At 40.1% G+C, this 22258-nt stretch overlaps 4 protein-coding genes across 10 annotated transcripts in view; 2 read left to right on the top strand and 2 right to left on the bottom strand.

Annotated features, from left to right (window-relative positions):
• The window catches only part of tmem67 (transmembrane protein 67), a 15843-nt gene extending 6351 nt beyond the window's left edge, over nucleotides 1-9492 (bottom strand). For all 3 annotated transcript variants that reach the window (XM_040029634.1, XM_040029635.1, XM_040029636.1), the window contains exons 1-12: nucleotides 9255-9492; nucleotides 3679-3767; nucleotides 3474-3564; nucleotides 3050-3149; nucleotides 2662-2725; nucleotides 2473-2544; nucleotides 2290-2352; nucleotides 1878-2032; nucleotides 1681-1789; nucleotides 1421-1507; nucleotides 401-466; nucleotides 157-310 (exon numbers count right to left, since the gene is read on the bottom strand). In XM_040029634.1, coding sequence (XP_039885568.1) covers nucleotides 157-310; nucleotides 401-466; nucleotides 1421-1507; nucleotides 1681-1789; nucleotides 1878-2032; nucleotides 2290-2352; nucleotides 2473-2544; nucleotides 2662-2725; nucleotides 3050-3149; nucleotides 3474-3564; nucleotides 3679-3767; nucleotides 9255-9459 — 1255 coding nt within the window. In that variant the 5' untranslated portion in view covers nucleotides 9460-9492. The remainder of the gene's footprint in view (nucleotides 1-156; nucleotides 311-400; nucleotides 467-1420; nucleotides 1508-1680; nucleotides 1790-1877; nucleotides 2033-2289; nucleotides 2353-2472; nucleotides 2545-2661; nucleotides 2726-3049; nucleotides 3150-3473; nucleotides 3565-3678; nucleotides 3768-9254) is intronic.
• tex10 (testis expressed 10) overlaps nucleotides 6782-22258 on the top strand; it is a 32083-nt gene continuing 16606 nt past the window's right edge. The window contains exon 1 of the mRNA XM_040029640.1: nucleotides 6782-6840. The gene's annotated coding sequence lies outside the window, so the exon portion shown is untranslated. The remainder of the gene's footprint in view (nucleotides 6841-22258) is intronic.
• Nucleotides 9478-14372, top strand: rbm12ba (RNA binding motif protein 12Ba). 4 transcript variants are annotated; one of them, XM_040029650.1, is made up of 2 exons: nucleotides 9478-10414; nucleotides 11214-14372. In XM_040029650.1, the coding sequence occupies exon 2, from the start codon at nucleotides 11248-11250 to the stop codon at nucleotides 12961-12963; it is 1716 nt and encodes a 571-aa protein (XP_039885584.1). In that variant the 5' UTR covers nucleotides 9478-10414; nucleotides 11214-11247; the 3' UTR covers nucleotides 12964-14372. The 4 variants fall into 4 exon arrangements, with proteins under 4 accessions (XP_039885584.1, XP_039885582.1, XP_039885583.1 ...); XM_040029648.1 differs by lacking the exon at nucleotides 9478-10414 and adding an exon at nucleotides 10485-10504; XM_040029649.1 differs by lacking the exon at nucleotides 9478-10414 and adding an exon at nucleotides 10545-10861.
• si:ch211-197h24.6 lies at nucleotides 13404-22258 on the bottom strand. 2 transcript variants are annotated; one of them, XM_040029654.1, is made up of 12 exons: nucleotides 22143-22258; nucleotides 18436-18523; nucleotides 16910-16940; nucleotides 15899-15976; nucleotides 15664-15803; nucleotides 15461-15586; nucleotides 15137-15182; nucleotides 14876-14941; nucleotides 14423-14769; nucleotides 14216-14320; nucleotides 13857-13947; nucleotides 13404-13716 (listed from the first exon to the last, which is right to left on the bottom strand). In XM_040029654.1, the coding sequence occupies exons 2-12, from the start codon at nucleotides 18505-18507 to the stop codon at nucleotides 13673-13675; spliced, it is 1146 nt and encodes a 381-aa protein (XP_039885588.1). In that variant the 5' UTR covers nucleotides 18508-18523; nucleotides 22143-22258; the 3' UTR covers nucleotides 13404-13672. The 2 variants fall into 2 exon arrangements, with proteins under 2 accessions (XP_039885588.1, XP_039885587.1); XM_040029653.1 differs by lacking the exon at nucleotides 13404-13716 and having other exon boundaries at nucleotides 13738-13947.

Raw genomic sequence — 22258 nt, 5'->3', positions numbered from 1 at the left:
AGAAGAGAACAAAAAAAAATTCTGACATCATTTAAAAACTTAATTTTGTACTTACTCTGTCTTCCTTTGTTTGATTATTTTTTGTTTGATTATTGGAAACATGTAAGTGTTTGTGGGGGGCAAATGCTTTTTCACAACAGTCTATATAAATCCAACCTTGGTTGATGAATCGTCCATTGTATTGCTGGTTCTGGATCAGTGTGGGCAGGGGTAGAAGTTTTGTGTTTTCTCCTCCACCGAGGTCCAGGAAGACGTCATAGAACAATGGTTCGGGGTGGGTGGCAAACAGCTGTGCTACTGAGAGAACACACTGCGCACACACAGACAGCTTATATTACCACTCAGCATTTTAGAGAGTTTGTATTCTTTCTCTGAGTCAAGTGAAATAAAAGAAACTCACACTTTCTTTGTAAGCTGTCCCAAAGCTGAAGGCTGCTGCCCGTTTGGTTTTTGGCTGTGGACAAAGCTAAAAGAGCGAGGACAGGAAGACGACAACATGCTTAACACGGAAAAACTCCAACTCTTTTAGTTAGGCAAGAATCACAGAATAAGTCAACAAAACTATCGGAATACTTCACGTAAAGGATGACATCATGACACAGTGATTCTGTTACACTCGATACATCGCAAGACAATAATCTGCAATACAATTAGACATCTTTACAGATAAACAAAAACTAACATTAAAAGGGGAAAAGGGGAATATTCACTGTTTCGTTTTCTCATTAGTAATAAACTCACAAAATGTCCCAATTTACAATTACAATTTACATCCACTGGACACTTTAAACAGTCTTAATTCTTCATGGCACAGATTTGACAAGGTGCTGGAATCATCCCGCAGAGATTTTGGTCCATATTGACATGACAGCATCGCACAGTTGCTGCAAATTTATTGGCTGATAATACATGATGTGAATCTCTGGTTCCACCACATCCCAAAAGCGCTCTACTGGATTGATATCTGGTGATTGTGGAGGCCATTTGAGTACAGTGAGTTCACTGTACTCATTTGGCTCTTAAACAGCTTCTGCAAATAAGTCTAATTTTCTAAGGGGCTGTGCTGTAGAGCAGCGGTCCCCAACCTTTTTTGCGCCACGGACCGGTTTATGCTCGACAATATTTTCATGGACCGGCCTTTAAGGTGTCGTGGATAAATACAACAAAATAAAACTAGTACTGGTACCGAAAAAAATTGTTTTTTATTCATAACACACGCGAAAAGACCAAGGAAAACCAAGTAAACGATAAAAACGATAACAAAATAACGCTGAAAACCGATAAAAACCCTGAAAACTATACATTTCACACCTGAGCCTCAACTCTCGCGGCCCGGTACCAAACGACTCACGGACCAGTACCGGTCCGAGGCCCGGGGGTTGGGGACCGCTGCTGTAGAGTAGTATTCAAAGGGTTTTACCTGCAGATTTTGTCCTCCCACTTGCTCCCATCTGAGGAACTCTCCTCTGACATTGTAGACAGCAGCAAGCAGTCTAAAGTCTGTGTTCTGACAAAAAACACACACAACAAAAATGTCAATTAAAAGAACATTTAGCTTTTTAAATTTTACACCTTAATTTAAGGTGTAAAAGATGTTTATGTACTGCTATCATTTTCTCTCACAGTTATTTTCATTACTATTCTGTTTTAATGTAAAGAGGCTTAAAGTCAAGTACTTACCTTGTTTTTACCTCTGAAGCTAAACCCAATTGGAACAGGATCAGTCTGAAGCACGCGACTGGCAAGTCCTGGTTCATCCCCGTAATAAAGCCACGGCAGATTAGCTCTCCTGAAGAGTTGTGAGCATTCACTCAGGGTAAACTACAACAGGATTCATTCACGTTTACAGAAAGGTCGCATAATTTATACATGATTACCAGTAAGAAATGCCTTGGGTTGAGCTCAAAGCAGCCCTGAATCTGAAGATGTTGTTGAAGAGTGCACAGGCATCTGTAGATGCACTGCTGAAAGAGTGCATGTTCATCACACACATGTTTCCAAGAGCCTGACACGCCGTCAGGTTGGAGAAGCCCTGTAGGAACACGACTTGTTTACACAGCACTGCTAAATACATCAGAATAATACCGGCACACAGCACTCGTAACAAAGCACATTACACATATTTTAAAAGCCACCTCAGGGGTTGGCTTTAAAAAAAAAATCTAATGACTTGTGACAAGTGACATAGTAGGGACATTGTTTATGACAATATTGGAATGTGACTTAAACTTGCTTCCCATGATTTTAGATGAAGAATTACTTATAAAATACATAAGGTCTTGGATTTACAAGGCAAGCTGAGGAAGAGGAGTAGAGGTTTTCCAGGAACCAGGCTGACTGGACACTGAACTTCTGCAAGGCAAAAAGCAGATCAGAGTTTATAAAAAAAAAAAAAAAAAAGACAAAGAAAAAAAGAACAAAAAAAAAAAACATCAAAAAATTTACCAAGAAATCAGAGAGAAGGAGACTCACCAACTGAGAATAAGTGACAGTGGGATTGAGATTGGTGGAGATGATACCAGGAGGGAAACATAAACCTCCTCCCTGGGGAGAGAGAAAAAAATAAATCACAAAACAATCACAGATGCAATCCTATAGCCTCTTAATTTAATGATGTGGGATGTTTAAGATGTCAAAAGGGTCAAGATTGTCTGGACTCACCGGGACGTTAGGAGATTTACATGCACAAGAGGTATTAACGTAGGCAGCCAGACATCTCTCACACCTAAAAGGCAATTTTAGGTATTACTCCATTTCTCACATACCATACAAGCAAGATCTGCAGTCAAGGCAGACTTTACTACAACTCAGACAGAACTAGCAGGAGTAAAAACAAATGTCTGTGCATACAAAAAGAACGCTACGTCCAGATAAACAGAATCATCTTTTTGGGATCAATATTGGACATTTTAAAAACTCTAATGCTGCCTTTCTGTGCCACAGTGGAACAGTGAAATCATCTGTTTCGTTCAAAGTACAGTCTCTGAACGAAATGAGACTGTACTTAATTAATCTCTTTAAATATGCAGATTTTATTCAGACAAAATACCTGTCTCCATTCCTGTTTGGTACCGACAAAGCAGGACTGTCTTCATCGCATGTTTCACACCTGGCCTCTTCCAAGAGGGTTCCATTGAGATCTCTTTCCACTGAAAAACAAAAACAACCTTTCATGCAGCAAATGCACAATTATTACGGTTTTTCATTCAATTTATTAGCTTATTAGTTTGAGAGGGAGATTCCCTCTGCACAGGTTGCCAACACAGGGTCACAGACAACCATGCACATTCACATTTCATGTCTTCAGGCTGTGCGATGAAGCTACAGAGAGCTTGCATAAGCAAAGTAAGAACACACAAACTCCACACAGAAAGGTCCCCAGCTGGACGGCAGATTCAAACCCAGTACCTTCTTCTATGACAGTACCAACCACTGTACCACTGTGTACTGCATTCCTATTACCAGTGACTCACCCAGGACATCACCAGGGGGGCACTGGCACTTTCCGTCATTACTGAGGCCGCCTGGACAGCGAATACAACCAAACCCATCTTTTGTGACGCCCTGTAAATAAAAACAGAGAACACTGTAAGAGCTCACATAACCTAAGATACAAACTATCTTACATGAAATTTAAAAAAAAAACAAAACAAAATAAAAGTGAAAGACTATACGTACCGGTTTGTTTGGGAGACATTTCTCACAAGAAATGGACGCTTTATCAGTGGTAACAGTTTTGTACCCACTCTGGCAGACACAGCTCAGTCCTGAAAACAGTAAGAAACCCAATTTAAACTTTGAGGGAACGCTGGATATGTCGCGTAGCTTTCAGCTCAGAGATATTAATGCAATGACAACCCCTCCAAAATGTTTTAAACAATGTTTTAACAGTGTTTTTATGTGGTGTTTATGCTGTATTTGTTTTTGGTTTTTTGCTGTTTTACTCGTATACACTGAGAGCCACATTTAACCTCCTAGGACCAGGCGTCCACATATGTGGACATCACATTTTGGGTTATTTAGACCAAAATACTCAATTTTGCTCTACAAGGGCCTGATATCCACTTACGAGGACATTATGCTGCTACTGTTCTATCAAAATTTCAAACGAATATCCTCATATGTGGCTCTTATTTTTCATAAAAACAAAAATAAGTTTAAAAAAAAAATCTGGTAATTCTTTGTTTTTACGTTCATTGGGCCCCAATATGACCAAATATCAAAGAGAAATTAAAAATGCATGCTGTGGAAGAGTTTGGGTCTTAGGAGGTTAAGGCAAACTTCTACTGCTTTGAAATGGACAGTAAAGTTTTCTGATTCTGAAACCTCAGGCTCTCATTCTTTGCTAGTAGTAATAAAAATACTAGATGTAAAGAGAGGGTGCAACAAAAGAATAACCAGCAAAATGCTACATACAAAAAGTCATCATCACATTGCTCTTTAGTGGTGTTAGAGAGGCAAACTAAATGGTGGATGGAGGACATACTCGTGTCTCCTCTTGAAGGTGAACTGTGTTCATGCAAAATGATCTGAATTTTATTTTATTTTATTTTTTACAAGTAAAGACCAAGCGAGGAAGTGGCCCTGCCACAATGTGCCACAAAACAATGACAGGCACACATCCTTCTTGATTGGCAGGTTTAGTTGCATGTATCTCATGTTCTTCAGTCTTTTTTTGTTCTTTCTAAAGGAATTGTTTCTGCAGTTTCTGCAAACAGAAAAAAGAGCAAATACACAGGATACAGGATGTGATTTCACAAGCTTTGATCTACACATCCTCTACTGAGTTTTCTTTTTTTTTTTAATGAAAAAAAGGGGATGACATTTATCTTCCCCTCTAAGCTTAATGCTATCTGTAGGCCAAACTACAACGAAATGAGAATCCAACTTTCACTGCCAGCACTCCTAAGTAGACTGATCCTGCATCCTTCTAAACCCACACTGATCCATGCATAGCTCTTCAATCAGCAGCAAACAAGTGCCAGCAGACATTTGGAGCATAAAAACTACCCCGGCTAAGTAAATGAAAGCAATTCAGAGCAGCAGATTGTCATATTTTGTCATAACCCTGGCCGTGGCTCAGGGGGTTGGGAAGCGTATCTGTAACCGGAAGGTCACCGGTTCAATCCCTGGGCTCTGTCCTGGTCGTTGTGTCCTTAGGCAAGACACTTTACCCTACCTCCTACTGGTGTTGGCCAGAGGGGCCGATGGCGCAATATAGCAAATGGACTGCCCCAGGCAGCTGTGGCTACACCTGTAGCTGCCTCCACCAGCGTGTGAATGCGAGAGTGAATGAATAGTGGAATTGTAAAGCGCTTTGGGTGCCTATAAAAGCGCTATATAAATCCAATCCATTATTATTACTGAGTGTCAAACTGATAATCTACATCAGAAATTTGTTGCACTGTTTGTTGGCTTTGAAAGTGATGGCATAACTGCACTGATGTTCAGGAGGGGCAAACACACTCGAGTGTGAAAAGATTAACCCTAACCACCCCGTCACTCACTGTATGAATCAGAAGTTAGAACTAAGTCCTTGATGCTGGATTCCTTTAAAAGCAGACAGTTTTCATAGTCTAGATAATCTGCTGTGGTTTAGTTCTCTCTTAATTTAAGTACTGTGCAAAAGTCTTGAGGCACCCCTCATTTCTTTATATTTTGCTTCCAAGGAACCAGATCTTCTTGTAATGTTTTTTTTAAAAGCTGCCTTGAACAATAGTTCTTCAGTTTTTCTCAGTGTAATCCTTATACCAAGCCTATTCAAATGGCGGCCCGCAGGCCACATGCGGCCCAGAAGCAACCTGCGAGTGGGCCTGCCTGTGGTCCTGGCAGAAACACAGAAAACGCAAAAAATTAATTAATTAATTTTAAAAAATTAAAAATTCCTATAGCGCAGTGTAGACTGTGAATGCAACACTCCTAGTAGCCTAGCAATATTTAACCCACAATGCACCGTAATGTAAATATATTAAACTATCATTGTAATGTATGATGTGACAACAGCAAGTACAGTTTAATTGCGAGTTTAATAATCTTACAACTGGAATTGTACTACCATGGTTTTTTTTAAATAAATGAATCTTTCGGTGTGCATTTTTGAGAGGTCACCAGATTTACAGGGGGGAAAGGAATAAAAAAAATTACTTGTTTTTCAATACAGTTGTGTGGGTTTGAAATTGATCATGATCTGCTGCTTACTGGCGGCAAAAAAATATCTGGCCCAGATAAACTCCTCTGTTTGAAAATCTGGCCCAACTAACTTCTTAGTTGAATAGCCATGCCTTATACCCAACAATTTTAAGATGATTCACATATGAATCATTCAATCATAAAACCCCCCACCAAATGGTATTTCAGTCAGTGGTGTCAAAGAACTTGTGAAAATTGAAGGAATTCGGAACACAGAAGTACCATCAGGTACAGCAATGTCATTAATTTATTTTCTGTGGTGTCTATAACGGGAGACGAACCCAGACGTGCCTGAAAGCGAGAGCCACGTGTGAGCTACCGATGACGATTTTTAGTTAACAAAAACCTCCATGTTTTGCAAAAACAGGCAAGAAAACTGTCCCCACTAAAGCTGGAAACGACAAACTTGTTTCATCAAGTGAAGCAAAAAAAAACAACAAAAAAAACACTGCATGAGTACATAGAGGGTGTGACGGCACAGGAGGAGGAGATACGAGCAGCTGGAGATGTGCGACACAGAGTAAACAAATTACTCAACCAAGTGCTGTAGCACTCGGTAGCTTCACTTCATATGACAGGAAGAGCAAACGGCGGGTGGAAATCACTGATTCACAGCTGGTTACAAACTCGACACAGGATACAACATCCCAGGTAGAAAATATTTCTTCAGTTTTTAAATTTTAGTATATGATAACATTGTACAGCTCCCGGAGTTACACGGTTAAGTTACTTTTGTTATTGTTAAACTAAAGTGTTGGGCAATCGTGTAATAAAGTGAAAGCACTACCTGTTATGCTCTTTTTTTCCTTCTTACATTTGATTTATGTGGTGACTCTATAATGCTTCTGCTGCTGCTGCTGGCACTTTGTGGGAAAAGAATCACACTTTCGGTTCAATGGTTTCAGTGTCTGATTTGGAAAAAGAGGGAATAAAACATTCAACATTTCTCATTGCTTCATCTTGACAAAGATGAAGCAGCAAACATCCAAAGAAGAGCTTTAAATGTCCTCAAAGAAGCCTGGAGAACGTTTCCTGAAGAGTACTTAAGACATTACGAGAACGTTGGTCTAAGAAAGTTCACGGTGTGATAAAGAATAAAGGTGATCATAATAAATATTGGCCTTCAAGCTGGTTAGAATTGAATAAACTCTGTTTTTGCCCTATCTGAAGTATTTTTATTTTGTGAAAGATTGAGAAACACCATCAAAAGTGGAATAAAAGGACTTAACATCCAGTCTTTTTATGGTTAAAGTGATACATAGTGCTAAAACAGAGTTTATCCATATGTAATTTTGCTAATAGGGAATCCTACTTAATTCTTTCTAGAACATAATCAAGAGTAAACCTGATCAATATGATGAATGAGAAAATGTGGTTTGAGTAATAAAATGGTTTTAATGCCTGACTTTTGCCTAGATTCTGGGTACATTGTTACAACTACGGTGTGTCCTTGTCTCTCTCTATGCGAGTGAGAGCACTAAGCGGGCAGCGTGTAAAAGACAGAGAAATGTGAGTCTCTGGTCCATCATGCATGATTTTGAATAAAAGAATTATATTGAGTAAGTTGCAATTGATAAACACAGAGTCATGAAGACAAAAGGTATATTCACATGTGACAGAGCTGAAAAGAAGTAAAGCAGTTGAAGTGTCATGATATCATATGTAATTGAGCTAATGAGAAATCATGTTTGTGTACAACATAGAAAAAAAGAAAATGTAACTATCGTGATTAAGTGAGCTTGAATTTGCCTTAAATTATGTGGGTGAGAGGTCAGAGAGAACGGGAGAAACAATGGGATGGGCCTCAACAAGCAAGCCATGCTTGGTAAAGGGAGAGAAAGAAGGGGAAAAAATGGGAGGAGAGAGAGCAGGTGAAGTGCCTGACAAATGAGTATAAAAGAGGGCTCTTAGGAAGGCTGTTCTTCCTCTAGTTTCCTGCAATGGCTAGAGAAAATTAATCACTACATCTTTTCCCATTTGACAATAGAAAAAAAAACAAAAACAAAAAACAAACAACAACAACAAAAAAACAACGATGGTCACCTTTTCCACATATACATATATCATACACCCATAAAGTTTGGGGAAAGCATTAGATGAGCACAGGCACTTTCTGAAGCGTGCCCATCTGGGATCTAGGATCAAGTGTGCAACAGGATCTTTTATTTAAGACAGTTTAATTACAACCTAAAATGTTGGAGACAAAGTTAGTGAGGCAAGGCTGAGATGGTTTGGACAGAGGGTGGATAGTGGGTACAATTGACAAAGAATGCCAAATGTGGAGCCGCAGGGTAAGAGAAAAAGAAGAAGACCACAGAGGTTATTGATGGGAGAGGACATGCAGAGGATTGGTGTGACAGAGGAGGATGCAGGAACACAGTGAGATGGCGGTAGATGATCTGCTTTGGTGACCCCCTAAGGGGAGCAGCTAAAAGAAAGAAGGAAAAAGAAGTACAACTAAAATGAAGACCTATATGTTACAAAATAAGGTTGAATTGACAATAAGATTTCTTTATGATCAAAGTAATCCACAGTAGTTGAGAATACACAGCAAACGGTAACTGTGGGAAAACGGAGGCTTCTAACATGAACGGTGCTCATGTCAGAAGCCGTCATTAGTTTGAGAATTATAAATTATAAAAGAGCCATCTATTTAGCTTCCTCTCAGATTATCACAAGTCAGAAGGCTTACAGCAAGCAGGACTCCTCTGAAAGCAGTGCTTGTGTCCTCCTGTGCTCTCCAAACGCACCTGGCTGCTTTGTGCTCTTGTTTGAAATAATATTATTTGCATGTGATCAGCTTTGTTCGGCATTACTTACATTTCAGCTCAAACCTGCTGTCTAACTTTACTTAACGTCAAACAGACTCCGTGCATACCTCTTTATCTCAGCAGCGTGCTAGCTCCTGAGCTCATTATTTTTGCACCGAGCACCCTAGCTTACTTTGGCTTCTTTGTGGTTAGACTTAAACTTTATTTGATTAACGGTAAGACACTTTTATTTTCAAAGTGGCGTCGTTTGCTCGATTCCGGTGATGCGGTGTGATGATGGTGAGGTTAACCGACCTGTTGTGCTCCGCCGCTGATTTGGACCGCACCTCACACACGACAAACTCGAAATATCGAAAAACTCCTCCGCGCCGCAGTCTGATGGAGTCCTGAAGGGGATGGTGAACGGCTGGCACCGCAGGACGTCGATGTACATTAAAATAAACAACGTTACAGGCACTTTGTGTCTGTTAACGACAAACTGTAGCGTCTCCGTCGCCATGGTAAACAACGTTCTTCCCTTTTTTACCCACAGTGCTTTATGCGACGTGATGACGTGATGACGCAAATGAGTAAAAAAAAAAAAACAACATACCTGAAATAAAACATTTAAATTAATTTAAAAGATTTCTATATAAAATACTTTTTATTTTATTTTATTTTAGGGGAAATCAATTAGTATTAATGTGACCATTAGTTTAGCTCCATTAGAAATTCATAAAATGGATTTTCTTCATATATGAGATGTAACTATATTTTAATTTGATTGTAACTTTATTTAAATGTGTACTTAAATGTAAATGTTTCGAATTCTGTCCAGTCCGATCCCTCCCAGTGAAAACGTTAATACCTTTAGCTCTGGTCTCCTGTCCTTTGTAAGTACAATAAACCATAGCAGGTCTGACTGCAGTCTTCTAAACCTTGCCACCTCCCCTTTCACACTTGCTGCTCCACTTCACCCTGTCTGGACGCCCTTCTTTACCTCTCTTGTGCACGGTCTGTTGCTTTGGATGGTTAACCCAAAGTATTTAAACTCAGCTTTAATTTTTACACCTGCCTCCTACATTGTTCTAAATAATATAAAGTTACTTTGATCTGCTCCTTTATTCACAAGGGGCCACCACAGCGGGTAGTTTAAAATAAAATAAATAAGGGTGTTTTCACCGATTTCACTGCAAATAGGCACACTGAAAACCTTCACTGCTTAAGGTACTGATAAACACAAGCTGAAGATCTAACCAGCTTTTCAGAAGAGCAAGATTTTAGAAAATACACCTATTGCAAAGTAGTAATTACTTGTTTTTGTTTGGGTTTTAACATGTGAGTCATACGGGACTTTTGACAGGAAACATAATCTGCAGCTGCATCTTGCATTTCCACTTCCTTACACAAAGTACGTATGTTAATATATCGGCATAGACCTCAGGGGAGGAGAGACCGCACCTCTTAGTGATCAAGTAAGATTTTAAAAATCTAAAGATTTAAGTGAAACGCTTTAAAACAGGAGAGCAGATAGGAGATGCACAAGCCTTACAAAGAGAGTTCAGGTAAATAACTGAAACTTACTCATTTTCAAATTCATGACGGATCAATTCTTAGTTTAGGAAACCAACACTCAAGGTATGTTTTTTTTCTAGCTTTTTATGGATAAATTACTAATTTTATTTAATAATTTGCACTTTAGTAATTTGCTGAAACCATTTTTGCTCTTATTTTATTTGGAAAAAACAACAACAACACACACATAGAAACGGGGATATGTTTAGGCTCACAGGACATGATTGTGTTGAATCAACGAGGACACTGGAAAAAAGAGAGCTGAGGGCAATGTCATGCAGATTATTTTTGATGTACAGTGATGTACCAGTTCTCCCAGGAGTTACGCTCCCCTCCAGCAGGTGGCGGTAAGTCTATAAAAAATCAACGGGGTAAGGGGTTAAGCGGGAGAGGCGGGACAAAAGAGATTTTAAGCATGGGTCCACGACTAAAAGTTTAGTCGGGTTTACAGCAGTGACAACGGCCGCCATGCCAGCTTTTAACGAGTATCTGTTGTGAGTGGCTGTGGTGAGTATTTGTTCGGATTTCAAGGAAAGAAGAAAACGTGTTTTTCCTCATTTTTCCTGCGCCTTCTCTTTTGCTTTCCAACAGCAGGACACGTGTTCTCACTGAATGTGCGTTTCGTGGTCGTATGCTAACACACAGCCCATATTTTGTCTCATTTCAGCCGTTTTCCTTCTCTCTCACTTTTTTTTAAAGGTATCTCATAACTTGGTGACCTGGTAGCAGCAAAATGACCATAATCCTGCGACTGAAAGGTCTGGATGCCAAGGCGGGTATTGAAGATATTCGGGCTTTCTTTGGCTCTGTGCGAATTCCTGATGGTGGAGTGTGCATTGTGGGAGGAAGGCTCCAAGAGGCCTTTATTGCATTCAACACAGAAAGAGAGGCTCAGCTGGCCATGCGGCTGACTGGAAATGTACTCAAAGGCTCTAAGGTGACTCTGCACATAAGCAAGATGGAAGAGCTGGAGCATAGATTAGAGACAGTTTTAAAGGAGAAGAAGAAAGCCTCCCACCATGCTGTTAGACTGCGACCACGTGCAGCTGTAAATCGCATGAGTTCAAATACGAGGCCTCGCGATAATACTGCAAGTCTTTCACCTTCTTCTACATACCCAGTTAGTCGTGCTAGTTCAAATCTATCTGTGAAGGCACAGAATGTTCATCACAGTACTGCAGATATACAGACTTCAGATGCACAATCTCTTGATCCCAGTGCAGCCTTTCTTCTTGGGATTTGTACTGTTCTCCAAGGTCTTCAGCCAACCCACCAAAGAGATGTCCTCATCGCAGACAGTCCTGCTGCTGTAGGGAAAGAGGAGAGGACACCAGAGCAAACTCTAAACTCACAGCCAGGCTACGTCAGGCTCTTTGGTCTGCCACCCTCAACCACAAAAGATGATATCTGCCATTTTTTCAGAGGGCTGACTGTACAGGAAGCCATAGTAAATGTGAGGTTGGGATTAAACCATGGCTGCCTTGTGAAGTTTGCTACAATGCAGGATGCAAGTGCTGCTCTTAACTTTAACCAGCAATCACTGGGCCCCTTCTGCGTGGATGTTCGTGGAGCGTGTGAGAAGATATGGAATAGCGCGCTGCAGGAATGTGAAGATGCTGTTGATGTTGAGGCGATACAAGAACGCCACCAGTACCCTCTTAAAGAAAGTGTAAACCACAGGCAAAAATCTGCTTCTGTACTGCGCCCCAAGAGGAAGTCCATCAACCAGCTGCTAACTAATGGACCAAAAAAGCTAAAAGTTGACAGTGAGTCAGGAACTCCAGCTGTGGAGTACATTGTTATGGTAAGCAATCTGCCCAAAACAATGACCAAGACTGAAATAAAAGAGTTGTTTGGATGTGCAACCATTCCACACAAAAATGTACTGCATCTGCTCGACAAAGAAGGCAACAGAACAGACACTGCTTTTCTCCTTTTTAATCGAACTGAAGATTTTGACTATGCAATGAATCTCACTGGCTGCCACGTAGGCTCCAATACTATTACGGTCTCATCAATCACAAAGGAGGCAATGAGAGAAAAGATGAGCAAAATGCATCTTAAAAGTCTCAAGCATCATCTAAAGCCCAAAGACCCAAGAACGAAACCAAATCTAAAGAGGAAATCTGGCCTAGTCGATGCCTCTGAGGGGTCACTGGGTGCGGACATGGGCCTGGAAGCTAAGACTTGCCTGTTTATAAGAAACATGCCGGCAGATGTGCAGAAAGATCAAATCAAAAGCCTTTTCAGCAAGTACAAAATAAAGAAGGACAACATTGCGTTACTGCGCAACAGTGAGGGAAGTGGCATCGGTGAGGCCGTGATTCAGTTTAAGTCAAAGAAGCTTGCTGCGCTGGCTCAGAGGCTCCACGGGAAAGACTTTCTGGGGACGAAGGTGCTTCTGACGTGCATTACCATGAAGCAGATGGAGGACATCTTGGCAAAATAAGTTTGACAATTTTTTTTAGACAGCGCTCTAATGTGGACAGAGCTGTGCGAGACTGTTCAAAGCTTCATTCATTCATTCATTCATTCATTCAAGTTTTTGACCAGTTCTGTTTATGGCAACATTTCTTGCATGAAACATGATTCTGCATTTCTAATACCTTCCTGTTCATAAATCATTTGTACTGTTTAAAATAAATCCTGAAATACTTTGTTGGTTTATTTATTCACCAAATACAACTGCCAATGGAAAAATCCCTGTTGGATGGAAGATGGAACTTTCAGAACCTGCACCCAAGATGAAAAGAAACCAATCGAGCTAGTTATTTGTGTCCGATACTGCACAAGGAGAGTCTCAAATACAACTTCCTAACCTAGAGGATCCGTCAGCACCTGGAAATACTTTGATGGGGACATGAAATCAACCACAAACATATCTTTATGTCCATTAATAGCTTTTAATCGCCGTGAAACTTAAACTAAAATGATCAGGTAAAGTTGCTGGATACAACAGCAGACATGTAAATCCTTCCAAGTTATAAATCTTGCCATATTATGAAGAAATAAACATAATTAAAACAAGGACAGCAAACGACTGAAAACCCAGTGCATGAAAATATATATTTTTTTCAAAAGTACATGAAATCAACATCTGGACAATGACCCCTGTGCATGTAGGACAGAAAGATGAGAAGACAGACTTGTTGCATCTCTTATTTGTAATATCTGGGCGGACCGTCATTGTACCGGGATGGACCTGAAAAAAAAGCAAACTATTAATAAGTGGACAGCAAAGAATGATGCCTCACACACTCCTTTGGAGTCCTTCATTTAACAGTCCTTGATATTTGAGCCATGGATCTGTCATAAAAAGTCTGGGAGAAGGTGCATGTATACCTGAGAGGCCACCTGAGAATCGGTTGCTACTGCTTTGCATTCTAGGGGGTGAAGAGAAGTTTGTGGAACTCAATGATAAGCTGTTGGGCCCCTGAGGAGGAAACAGATGCCACAAAATAAATGTTTTAATCTGAGGGACAAGTGAAACATCTGAAAAAGTAAATCTGGTTTTGCTCATCCTTTCAGAGCAAAGGAAACCTAGTGCACACAGCTGAAACAGTTAAAATTAAATTAGAACTTTAGTACTCAGCTTGCCAAATAAGGTTTGAAGGCTGATCTTTAGTGTTTGGTTTCAAAATTAGTTCTAGGATAGATACTGTTAAAAAAAACAGAAGAAGCAACAACTCAAAACACCTTACCCCTGAAACACTCCTGAGTCGATACTCCATCAGCACATCTGTTAGTTTCTGCGTCACCTTCAGCACCAGCTGGGCATCGCTCTCATTCTCTATCCTGAAAGTATCCTAAAAACACATTTTGTAAAATTACTTTCTGAATATAAATATGAATATAAAACAAAAAAAAGAAAAAAGATGCTGACTTTAAACCTATTGTAAGAAACCTACCAGGTATGTGAGCAAAGTATGGGGAAGGCTGCTAGATTCTGGAGCTGCCCCCATTAATCCCGGCCTGTCCATTGGTCTGTCCATCAAGCTACTACCCATCCGGTTGCCCTGGTACTCGCCTGAATACATTTTGTTTGGACGTTCATCCAGCAGTCCACTCCTTCTGTAGGTGTCTCTTCCACCACCTGAACCGCGACCCATATTATCCATGAAATTTCCCCGATCCATACCAGAGTCAGAAAAGTCTTCCCTGGAGGAGTAGCCTCCAAAGCCGGACTCCCCAAATTCATCTACGGGATAATCAGGATGAAACTCCCCTGGGAATCTTGATTCAGAGAACCTGGGACCTGTGAGATTCAGGTTTATTACATTTCAGTTCACATATTTTTATTTTAATAGAACAGAGATATTCATGCACATTGAGAAAATTAATGTCAATCACAAAGAACTCGCCAAAGGGTGGCCCCAGTTGTCCCATTCCTGGAGCTGGTGAAGGCCCGGCTTTAGGAATAGCAGAGCCTGTGATGGAAGGATGTGTGAAATTAACAACTAATGCGAAAGAATGGAAATCCTTTAGTGTTGTTGAATGCTAAGCTAAGCTTTGACCCCAGCTAAGTAGGAAAATTTGTTGTTATTTATTTTTTAAACTGAGAAGCTGATCTTTGTTTTTGAGAACTTAAAAACATTGGATGCAAACAGAGCAGAATAACTTACGTAGTCCTTTAAAAGCAGGAATGTCAAAGGGCTCCCTGAGGATCACCTAAATGTGACAACGGGAACAGAAAATGATCAAATCCAACATATTGTTAAGTGCACCCACCCCTCGAATGTAAACATGGGAGACTTTTAGCCCCATCTGCAATATAAAAGTTTTATGGGGACCAAACAAAGATGAAGTTATCTGGCAGTACCTTGGAGACTGAATTTGAACTTTTGTCTAGTAAGAGAAAAGTAAAAATCCCAGAGCAAACACACCAATTCAGCAGACCAACATTACATATAACATAAAAACTGAACTATCACAGGTGTAGCGCTCACCTTGATTTGTCCCCTCCCCTCCGTCTTTTCAAATTCAGCCGCAGCTTCTTTAATGGATTTTCTGATAGCAGGGTCTTTCACGGCATCTTCCTCCTCATGCGTAATCTTGTCAGGGTGGGTCTTTTTCTGTGTGAAAATCAGAATAAAACAATGCAAATGATTCTGCAACCTCGAGTGCAGACTTTGAAACAGACAACACTCACCATGTATCTATAGCAGTGTTTCCAGCCTTTCACATGGTCAACAATGTCATGCTGCAAGCTGGCCATGGCGCACAGTTTGCACTGGTAGTGTGGAGGGACAGATTTACTGGGGCTGCGGTACTCCCACACATACTGAAGGCCTGCAGACACAATGATTATTGATTATTCACTTCTTTATGCAAGAAGGAGAGGAGGTAAAGTAGATAGATGTGAGGAAAATCCCTACGCTGCTTACCAATCACACAGTCTGTGATACCCTTCAAGATTTTGTTGAGCGAGGGCACAGTATGGATAGAAGATCCTTTGGAGAAAACTGGGAAAACATAATAGTGGTCAGCATTAAGTAGAGGCTGAATTTATAACTAAAACAAGACATATCCTGAAAACTAGTAAAAAACTAATTGCAATTATACTGTACTGTTTCACAACCTGCAATGTTTAATGGACTGGAATTTATTCCAGATTTTACATGGATGGATCAACCCAAACTTCCCATGTGAGCTTGGGAGAAAAAACAAACAAACAAAAAATAACAGGAGCTCTAAGTTAACCCCCATTTAGGCCCAAACTGAGCTGCAGAACAACACATCCTGTGATGCACTGCTTCTCACCGTGCGCAGCCGCAGAGCGGTAACTTCTGTGTTGCATTCACCAAAGCATTCCTTTTGCAAACGCACGATAAAATTAACACATAATTTAAAAACAAAAAAATTCTGCTAAGCAGGCAAAGTTTATGTCTAAGAAAAAAAAGTTGAATGCAAGTCAAGCCAGTGTAACACAGGCAACTGGTAAAAAATTGATATTGCATTCAGCAGTATTAAAAAGAATCAAGTGCATTAAAACTTAATTAGTAACCAGTGCAGATGCATGGTAGCATAAGCCATGTGTCGTGCGCTTTTAAGGATAATGGTGCTGCTCTTCAGTGTAGCAACATCTTAATAAGACTGGGTTGGGTTGTTATTAAAATTATTTAGAAAACTTCCAAAAACCATTCCGAAAACTGGACTTCTAAATAGGAAACTTTTAAGCAGGAAATGTTTTGCGTGAATACTTTTGCTGTGATCTCCAAAGACCAAAACAGTAGACTGCACCACATAAGACTCACCACCCCCATCCTCAAATCTCTGAGGTTGTGAGCCTCACTGAGTGGTGAACATGCCACCACACGTGACATGAAGCATGGAAACCAAGGTCTCAAGCTTCAACTCTCAACACTGGAAGTGGCACCGTGTGTAAAAGGACTTACCTATATCAGCAGAATGCTGCAGCTGCCTTCTCTGTCAGCAGAGGGAATAAACCCACGAGAAGGAGAGAGACACACAGGAAATTAGTGACAGGATGACACTAAGCAGAGGACTGAACTCCTTGTCCAGGTCCGCCACACAACCATTACGTTCTCATCCTCTTTGACGCCTGCATTAAGCAGTGACAGTCACAGGAATGTTTATAAATGGTGTCTAAATCCTCACCAAGTGAGAATGTAGACCAGCAACAATTTGTTACTACAGGGAAGAAACTGGGTTGTTACACCTGCCGCAGTGGCCGCACTGAGGGAGGCTGAGGTCAAGACCTCAGCGATCTGACAATGAAACTGGTAGAAGAGAACATGCTCTTCTACCACCGTGCACTGTGGTCAGTGTGATGTGTTTGAAAGCCCCAAATTTGAGCTTGACAGACAACAGCAAACAGAAACCCTTTGGAAACAACTAAACATACACCCCCTTCAATGATAAGAGTGATGTCAGCTGTGTGAAATATGGAGGTGGTTCCCGTTAGAGGCAGGTGCTGAGGTGGACGCCACTTCATTTGAGGATACCTACTAATAAAGAAAACATATTTCCAAGCATACAACTTTCTTCAAGATAAGCAAAAGGAGATAAGACAGACATAAGCAGCCAAAAATTGAAGACACTGAGTTTAGATTATTGAAGTTAAATATCTAAGCAGAAATGTAAATAATCACTGTAATTCCTGCAGTGATTTACTGTTTTGCAGCTAATTTACATTTTAAGTAACTGCATGTTACTGATAAACACCAGGAGAGTGTGGTTTGGAGATAGAAATCCAGGACTGAGGGTACTCTGCTGTAAAGTACTGACTTCACCAGTGGAGCTTTGTTCACTGGTGGGAGATCATAATTTTTGTAGCAAATAATGAACTTTTGAGTTTTTAACCTCATGCACAGTGGTTGTACAGAACGGTGACGTGTCTACTACCTGCCGTTTAATTGAGCAGTGATGTAACAACGTCTCTTAGGGAAAAACGGGACTGGATATGTCGCCATTGACTTTAAGTCCTCGAGGATTTGAATCAGCAAGTGATCCGTGACTACCACTTTTGAATGTGACAGCGCTCAGTAGTAAAAAATGAGTGGCCTGCCATGTGGTACCGTTTAAGAGAAGCCAGTTTATCTCACTTTAGAATATATTCGGAACACCAACGTGAATAAAACCAGTGTTAAAAACAAACAAACAAAACAACAATTCTTTAAACCACAACAGGTTTGACAGGCCGCAGATGTGAGGCCAGAGCCAGTGAATATTGTCTTCAGTAACAAGACTGCAAATGAAGCAGGCCTGAAGGCACAGGAGCAAGCAGGAAGCCCACAAGTTCAGGGCTGCTGCCACCCAGCACTCCATCAGGTACCACAACAGCAAAATTTGGGGAGGATGGGGGGAAATTATAGGAAATTCCACATTTTTACTTTAGGTTTTTGATACTGCACACTTGGGCTCATGTGGCACTGAAGTAGAGCCAAGGACTGACACTTACCTTTGGATTCTTCTTTGGATTTGGGGGCCCACTTTGTGGTGGAGGCTGGTTTCCTGAATTCTCATCCTCCATTTCCTCAGCGTTGTCACTACAACACAAATGATGTCTTATTGCTGGTTATCAAATCATTACACATACTAGAACTAATTACACAGTTAAAACTAGGGATGCGTGCAACCAGTTGACTAATCGTCGCTGTGTCACTAGTCAACATTAAACATACTCGTTGTTTAATCTAATTGTTCTAAATTAAATTTTTTAAGTGATGCCCAATCGGTGTTGAAAAATGCCACAAATCTGTTACTCTAGGTCTGATTTTTTTGTTAACACTATAATTGTTAATTCTTTTAAAGATGAAAGAATGAGACTCCAGATACAAGTGGCAGAAATGCGCTTTCTCTGAAAAGTGGATGAGCTTTTCCTTAGTGATAGGGTGAGCAAAGTAGAGCTCTGAACTGGGAATTTTAATTTACTAAAAGCTGCTGATCAAAGAGGTATGGGACATGGGATTGTAAGAGATCTGATAAATAACTTGGAGCAAGCCCATGCAAGCACTTATATGTGAGAAACAATATTTTAAAGAGGACCAACATGCTATGTAGCAATTTAAAAGGTTATATGATAATTCTTCCAACTATTTCTTGGGAATCAACTGGTACATGGAATCAGCAGCATTGTGAGCTAACTGCAATTGTAACAATTATGTTTTTCTCAGTCCAAAATACACTATATGGACAAAAACATTTCCTAATATACTATAACACCACTGCAAAAGTCAGTTTGTGAAATTTCTTCCCTAATAGATATTCCACAATCGGTGACCATGTAAAGTTACAGAGCAGTATCGCTGAGATGGATAGTGTGCAAAAGCCACCAGTGCTCTGCTGACTCAGTAACTGCAGAGCTCCAAACCTCCTGTGGCATTGACATCAGCATGAAAACATTGCCCAAGGGGCTTCATGGTATAGGTTTTCCATAACTGAAGAGTAGTACCTCCTAATTCAGATCAAGGTAATGGCTCAGTCAAGAGTAAAAATATAGAGCAACCTGATTGCAGCTACTAAAAAACAACCAAACAACTAAAACCTTAACACCGCATGGTCGATGTATTAAATATTTTCACATTCTGCAAGTTGTGGTGACTAGATGCCAGAGTTGCACACCCACAACTACTTTTGACCACAAGGTGACTGCACAGGTCTGATAGAAGGAAACCTTTCTGGAAACAGTCACACTCTTATTTGGACTGACGGTAATTACTCTCAGAGAAACTGCTGAAGTAGGGGTGCACGATTAATCGTTAGAAAATCGCGATCTCGATTCATACTTATGTGCGATCTCATTTCCAAATGACAACGATTTAAAGAAAAAAAAAAAAAGAAGACGACGATTGTACGGCATTTTGATCCGGGACGTACTCTGCATGAAAACAAGCGCTCACTCTTCCTGCTCAACAAATGACAAGGGCGGAGCCTTATACCACGTGATACAGAAGCTGTGCCGTGTGATGCTAAAATTAGCAGGGAAAAAACAACGGAGAGCACGTCAGGGATGACGAGAAAGTGACAGGAGAAAATCCGTCCCGGTCAACCACCCAAACATCAATAACGGGAACCTTATACAGCGCTTCCCTATACACGTCGAACTCCTGCAGGCACAAAGAAATTACAGAGGCTATCACTTATCACCTGACCACAGATATGGCTCCCATCAACACTGTGCAAAACGAGGGATTTAGGAAAATGACCAACACCCTAGACAAACGCTACACAGTGCCGTCCCGCAACTATTTTTCTATTGTTGCACTACCTGCTCTGTACACGCAGCGTCGAGCAACGGTGGAGACGGAATTTCAAACAGTACAACATTTTGCGGCAACCACAAAACGTGAGACATTTGTTGTTTTTATGTTTATTTATTGTTTTTATGTTCAGTTTCAACTGTTACGAAGTTGATGTGCAGTTAATAAGTGCAATAAATATTTATATTGGAAAAGAAAATCGTGAGAGAATCGTGATCTCAATTCTAAGCCAAAAAATCGTGATTCTCATTTTATGCAAAATCGTGCAGCCCTATGCTGAAGCTTTACAAATAATTACCATTTAATTTATAAATGCAGACAGATTGACAACATGTTGCCCATCACTCTGAATGAGTCTTTGTCAATGAGCACAATTCGAGGGGACTCGACATAACTGACTGCTAGCTAGTTGTAGTCTGCTTATACTCTTGTTGAAAAAAAAGGTTGCTGAGTGTAAATGTAATAGTTAAATGTGAATTTGTGCCCATGTTTAGGCAGATACACGATTTTCACGATTTCCAACAATTTACCACAGTTAACTGCTGTGTTATAAACAAATTGCATGTAATCAGTAATAATTGACAAAATGAATAGCAATACTTATAGCAGGCTTTAGTGATGGTGTTGTATGTTTATACAATCTCAGTAAAAATTAAATGAAGTGAGATAACTTCATTTTGTTGGATAAAACATACTGACAATCACAATAATATAAATACTCTACGCGAGCACTCAAAGCTCTTTTACACAACATGCCTCATTCACCCATTCAGCACTTTTTTCTACGCCTGCTTTCTGTCCAACATACACACACATTCAAACTCAAATGAACGCATCTGAGAGCAACTTGGGATTCACCGTCTCATCTGGCATGCAGATTGGAGCAGCCAAGGATTGAACCATCAACCTGAGTAGATGATCTCCTCTACCCTCCTGAGCTACAGCCACCACATAATATAGTGGCTGCATTAGTACTGTGATAAGATCACGGGGACTTCACAGGGGTGAATACTCAAATCTTGATGTGTTAATCACTCGTCCTCGGGTCACACTATATGTTGTAAGATATATAACGTCTTTTAAAATATGCAAATCTATACTATATTTTAGAGTTTGATAATGTTTATCTGATTGCAAAAAACAAAAAGGAGAATTTATAAATTTATAACATTTTCTCTAAGTTGCGACTTTCTGATCCAGCCAGGTAGCTGTTAAATTTGTTTTGGGAAACGTGCTACACCCCATCTACATGTGCTTTCGAGGACTAGCCATTCAAAACAAAGGGCAGTATTGTTACTACAGACAATACTTTTTAAACGATCTTAGATTTCTTTTTTCAGTATTTTAATAACTTTAACAACGAAACAGAACAGCAACAGTACTGGTGAAAAGGTAGCAGCGTAGGCGGAAATAAATCTAAGTAATACAAATACAAAAGAAGAAAGGGCCACCTTTAAAAAAAAATCTTGTAATATTGAAAACTCAGTTTTAAACCTGTCGTTAAATCCTCATCTTAATTATCTTATATTTGTATTTAAGTAATTCATATCTATTGTGCTCATAATTATCATTTGAATGCAGGAACAACAACGAAACAGGGAGTCTCAAAAGTGTTGTCTTTTAGTTAAATATTATCACCAGAAACACAATTTTCTACCGTATCGCCCAAACAAACTTCAATGCGTCGTAGTTTTATTTAAAAAACAAAAAGATTTAAAGACGTCTCGTTTCTTTAATCATCAAATGTTAGCGCTGTTAGCTGTGGGAGGGCCACAAGCAGAGCCTTAATTTACATAAATTATTTGAAATGAAAATGTGCCTGTAAGACACATCTTAGCGACCGCAAACGCCACATATGATAGCTATCCACATAACGTAATCAAGTGTATTATATTATCAAACTTACACGAGATAATTAAGTGCAAACCGCGAGTTCCTTCTAGCTCAAGGTGAAAGGAGAATACAATGCAAACCGAGCTTCGGGAGAAGATTGTAGTTTGATGAACTCGCCGGTTTAAAAAA

This window comes from Simochromis diagramma, unplaced genomic scaffold, assembly GCF_900408965.1.
Source record: "Simochromis diagramma unplaced genomic scaffold, fSimDia1.1 OVJJ01000361.1, whole genome shotgun sequence".
In the NCBI taxonomy this organism is placed as follows: domain Eukaryota; kingdom Metazoa; phylum Chordata; class Actinopteri; order Cichliformes; family Cichlidae; genus Simochromis; species Simochromis diagramma.
The sequence above is the reverse complement of the archived record's forward strand: the minus strand, read 5'-3'. Positions and strand labels throughout refer to the sequence as shown.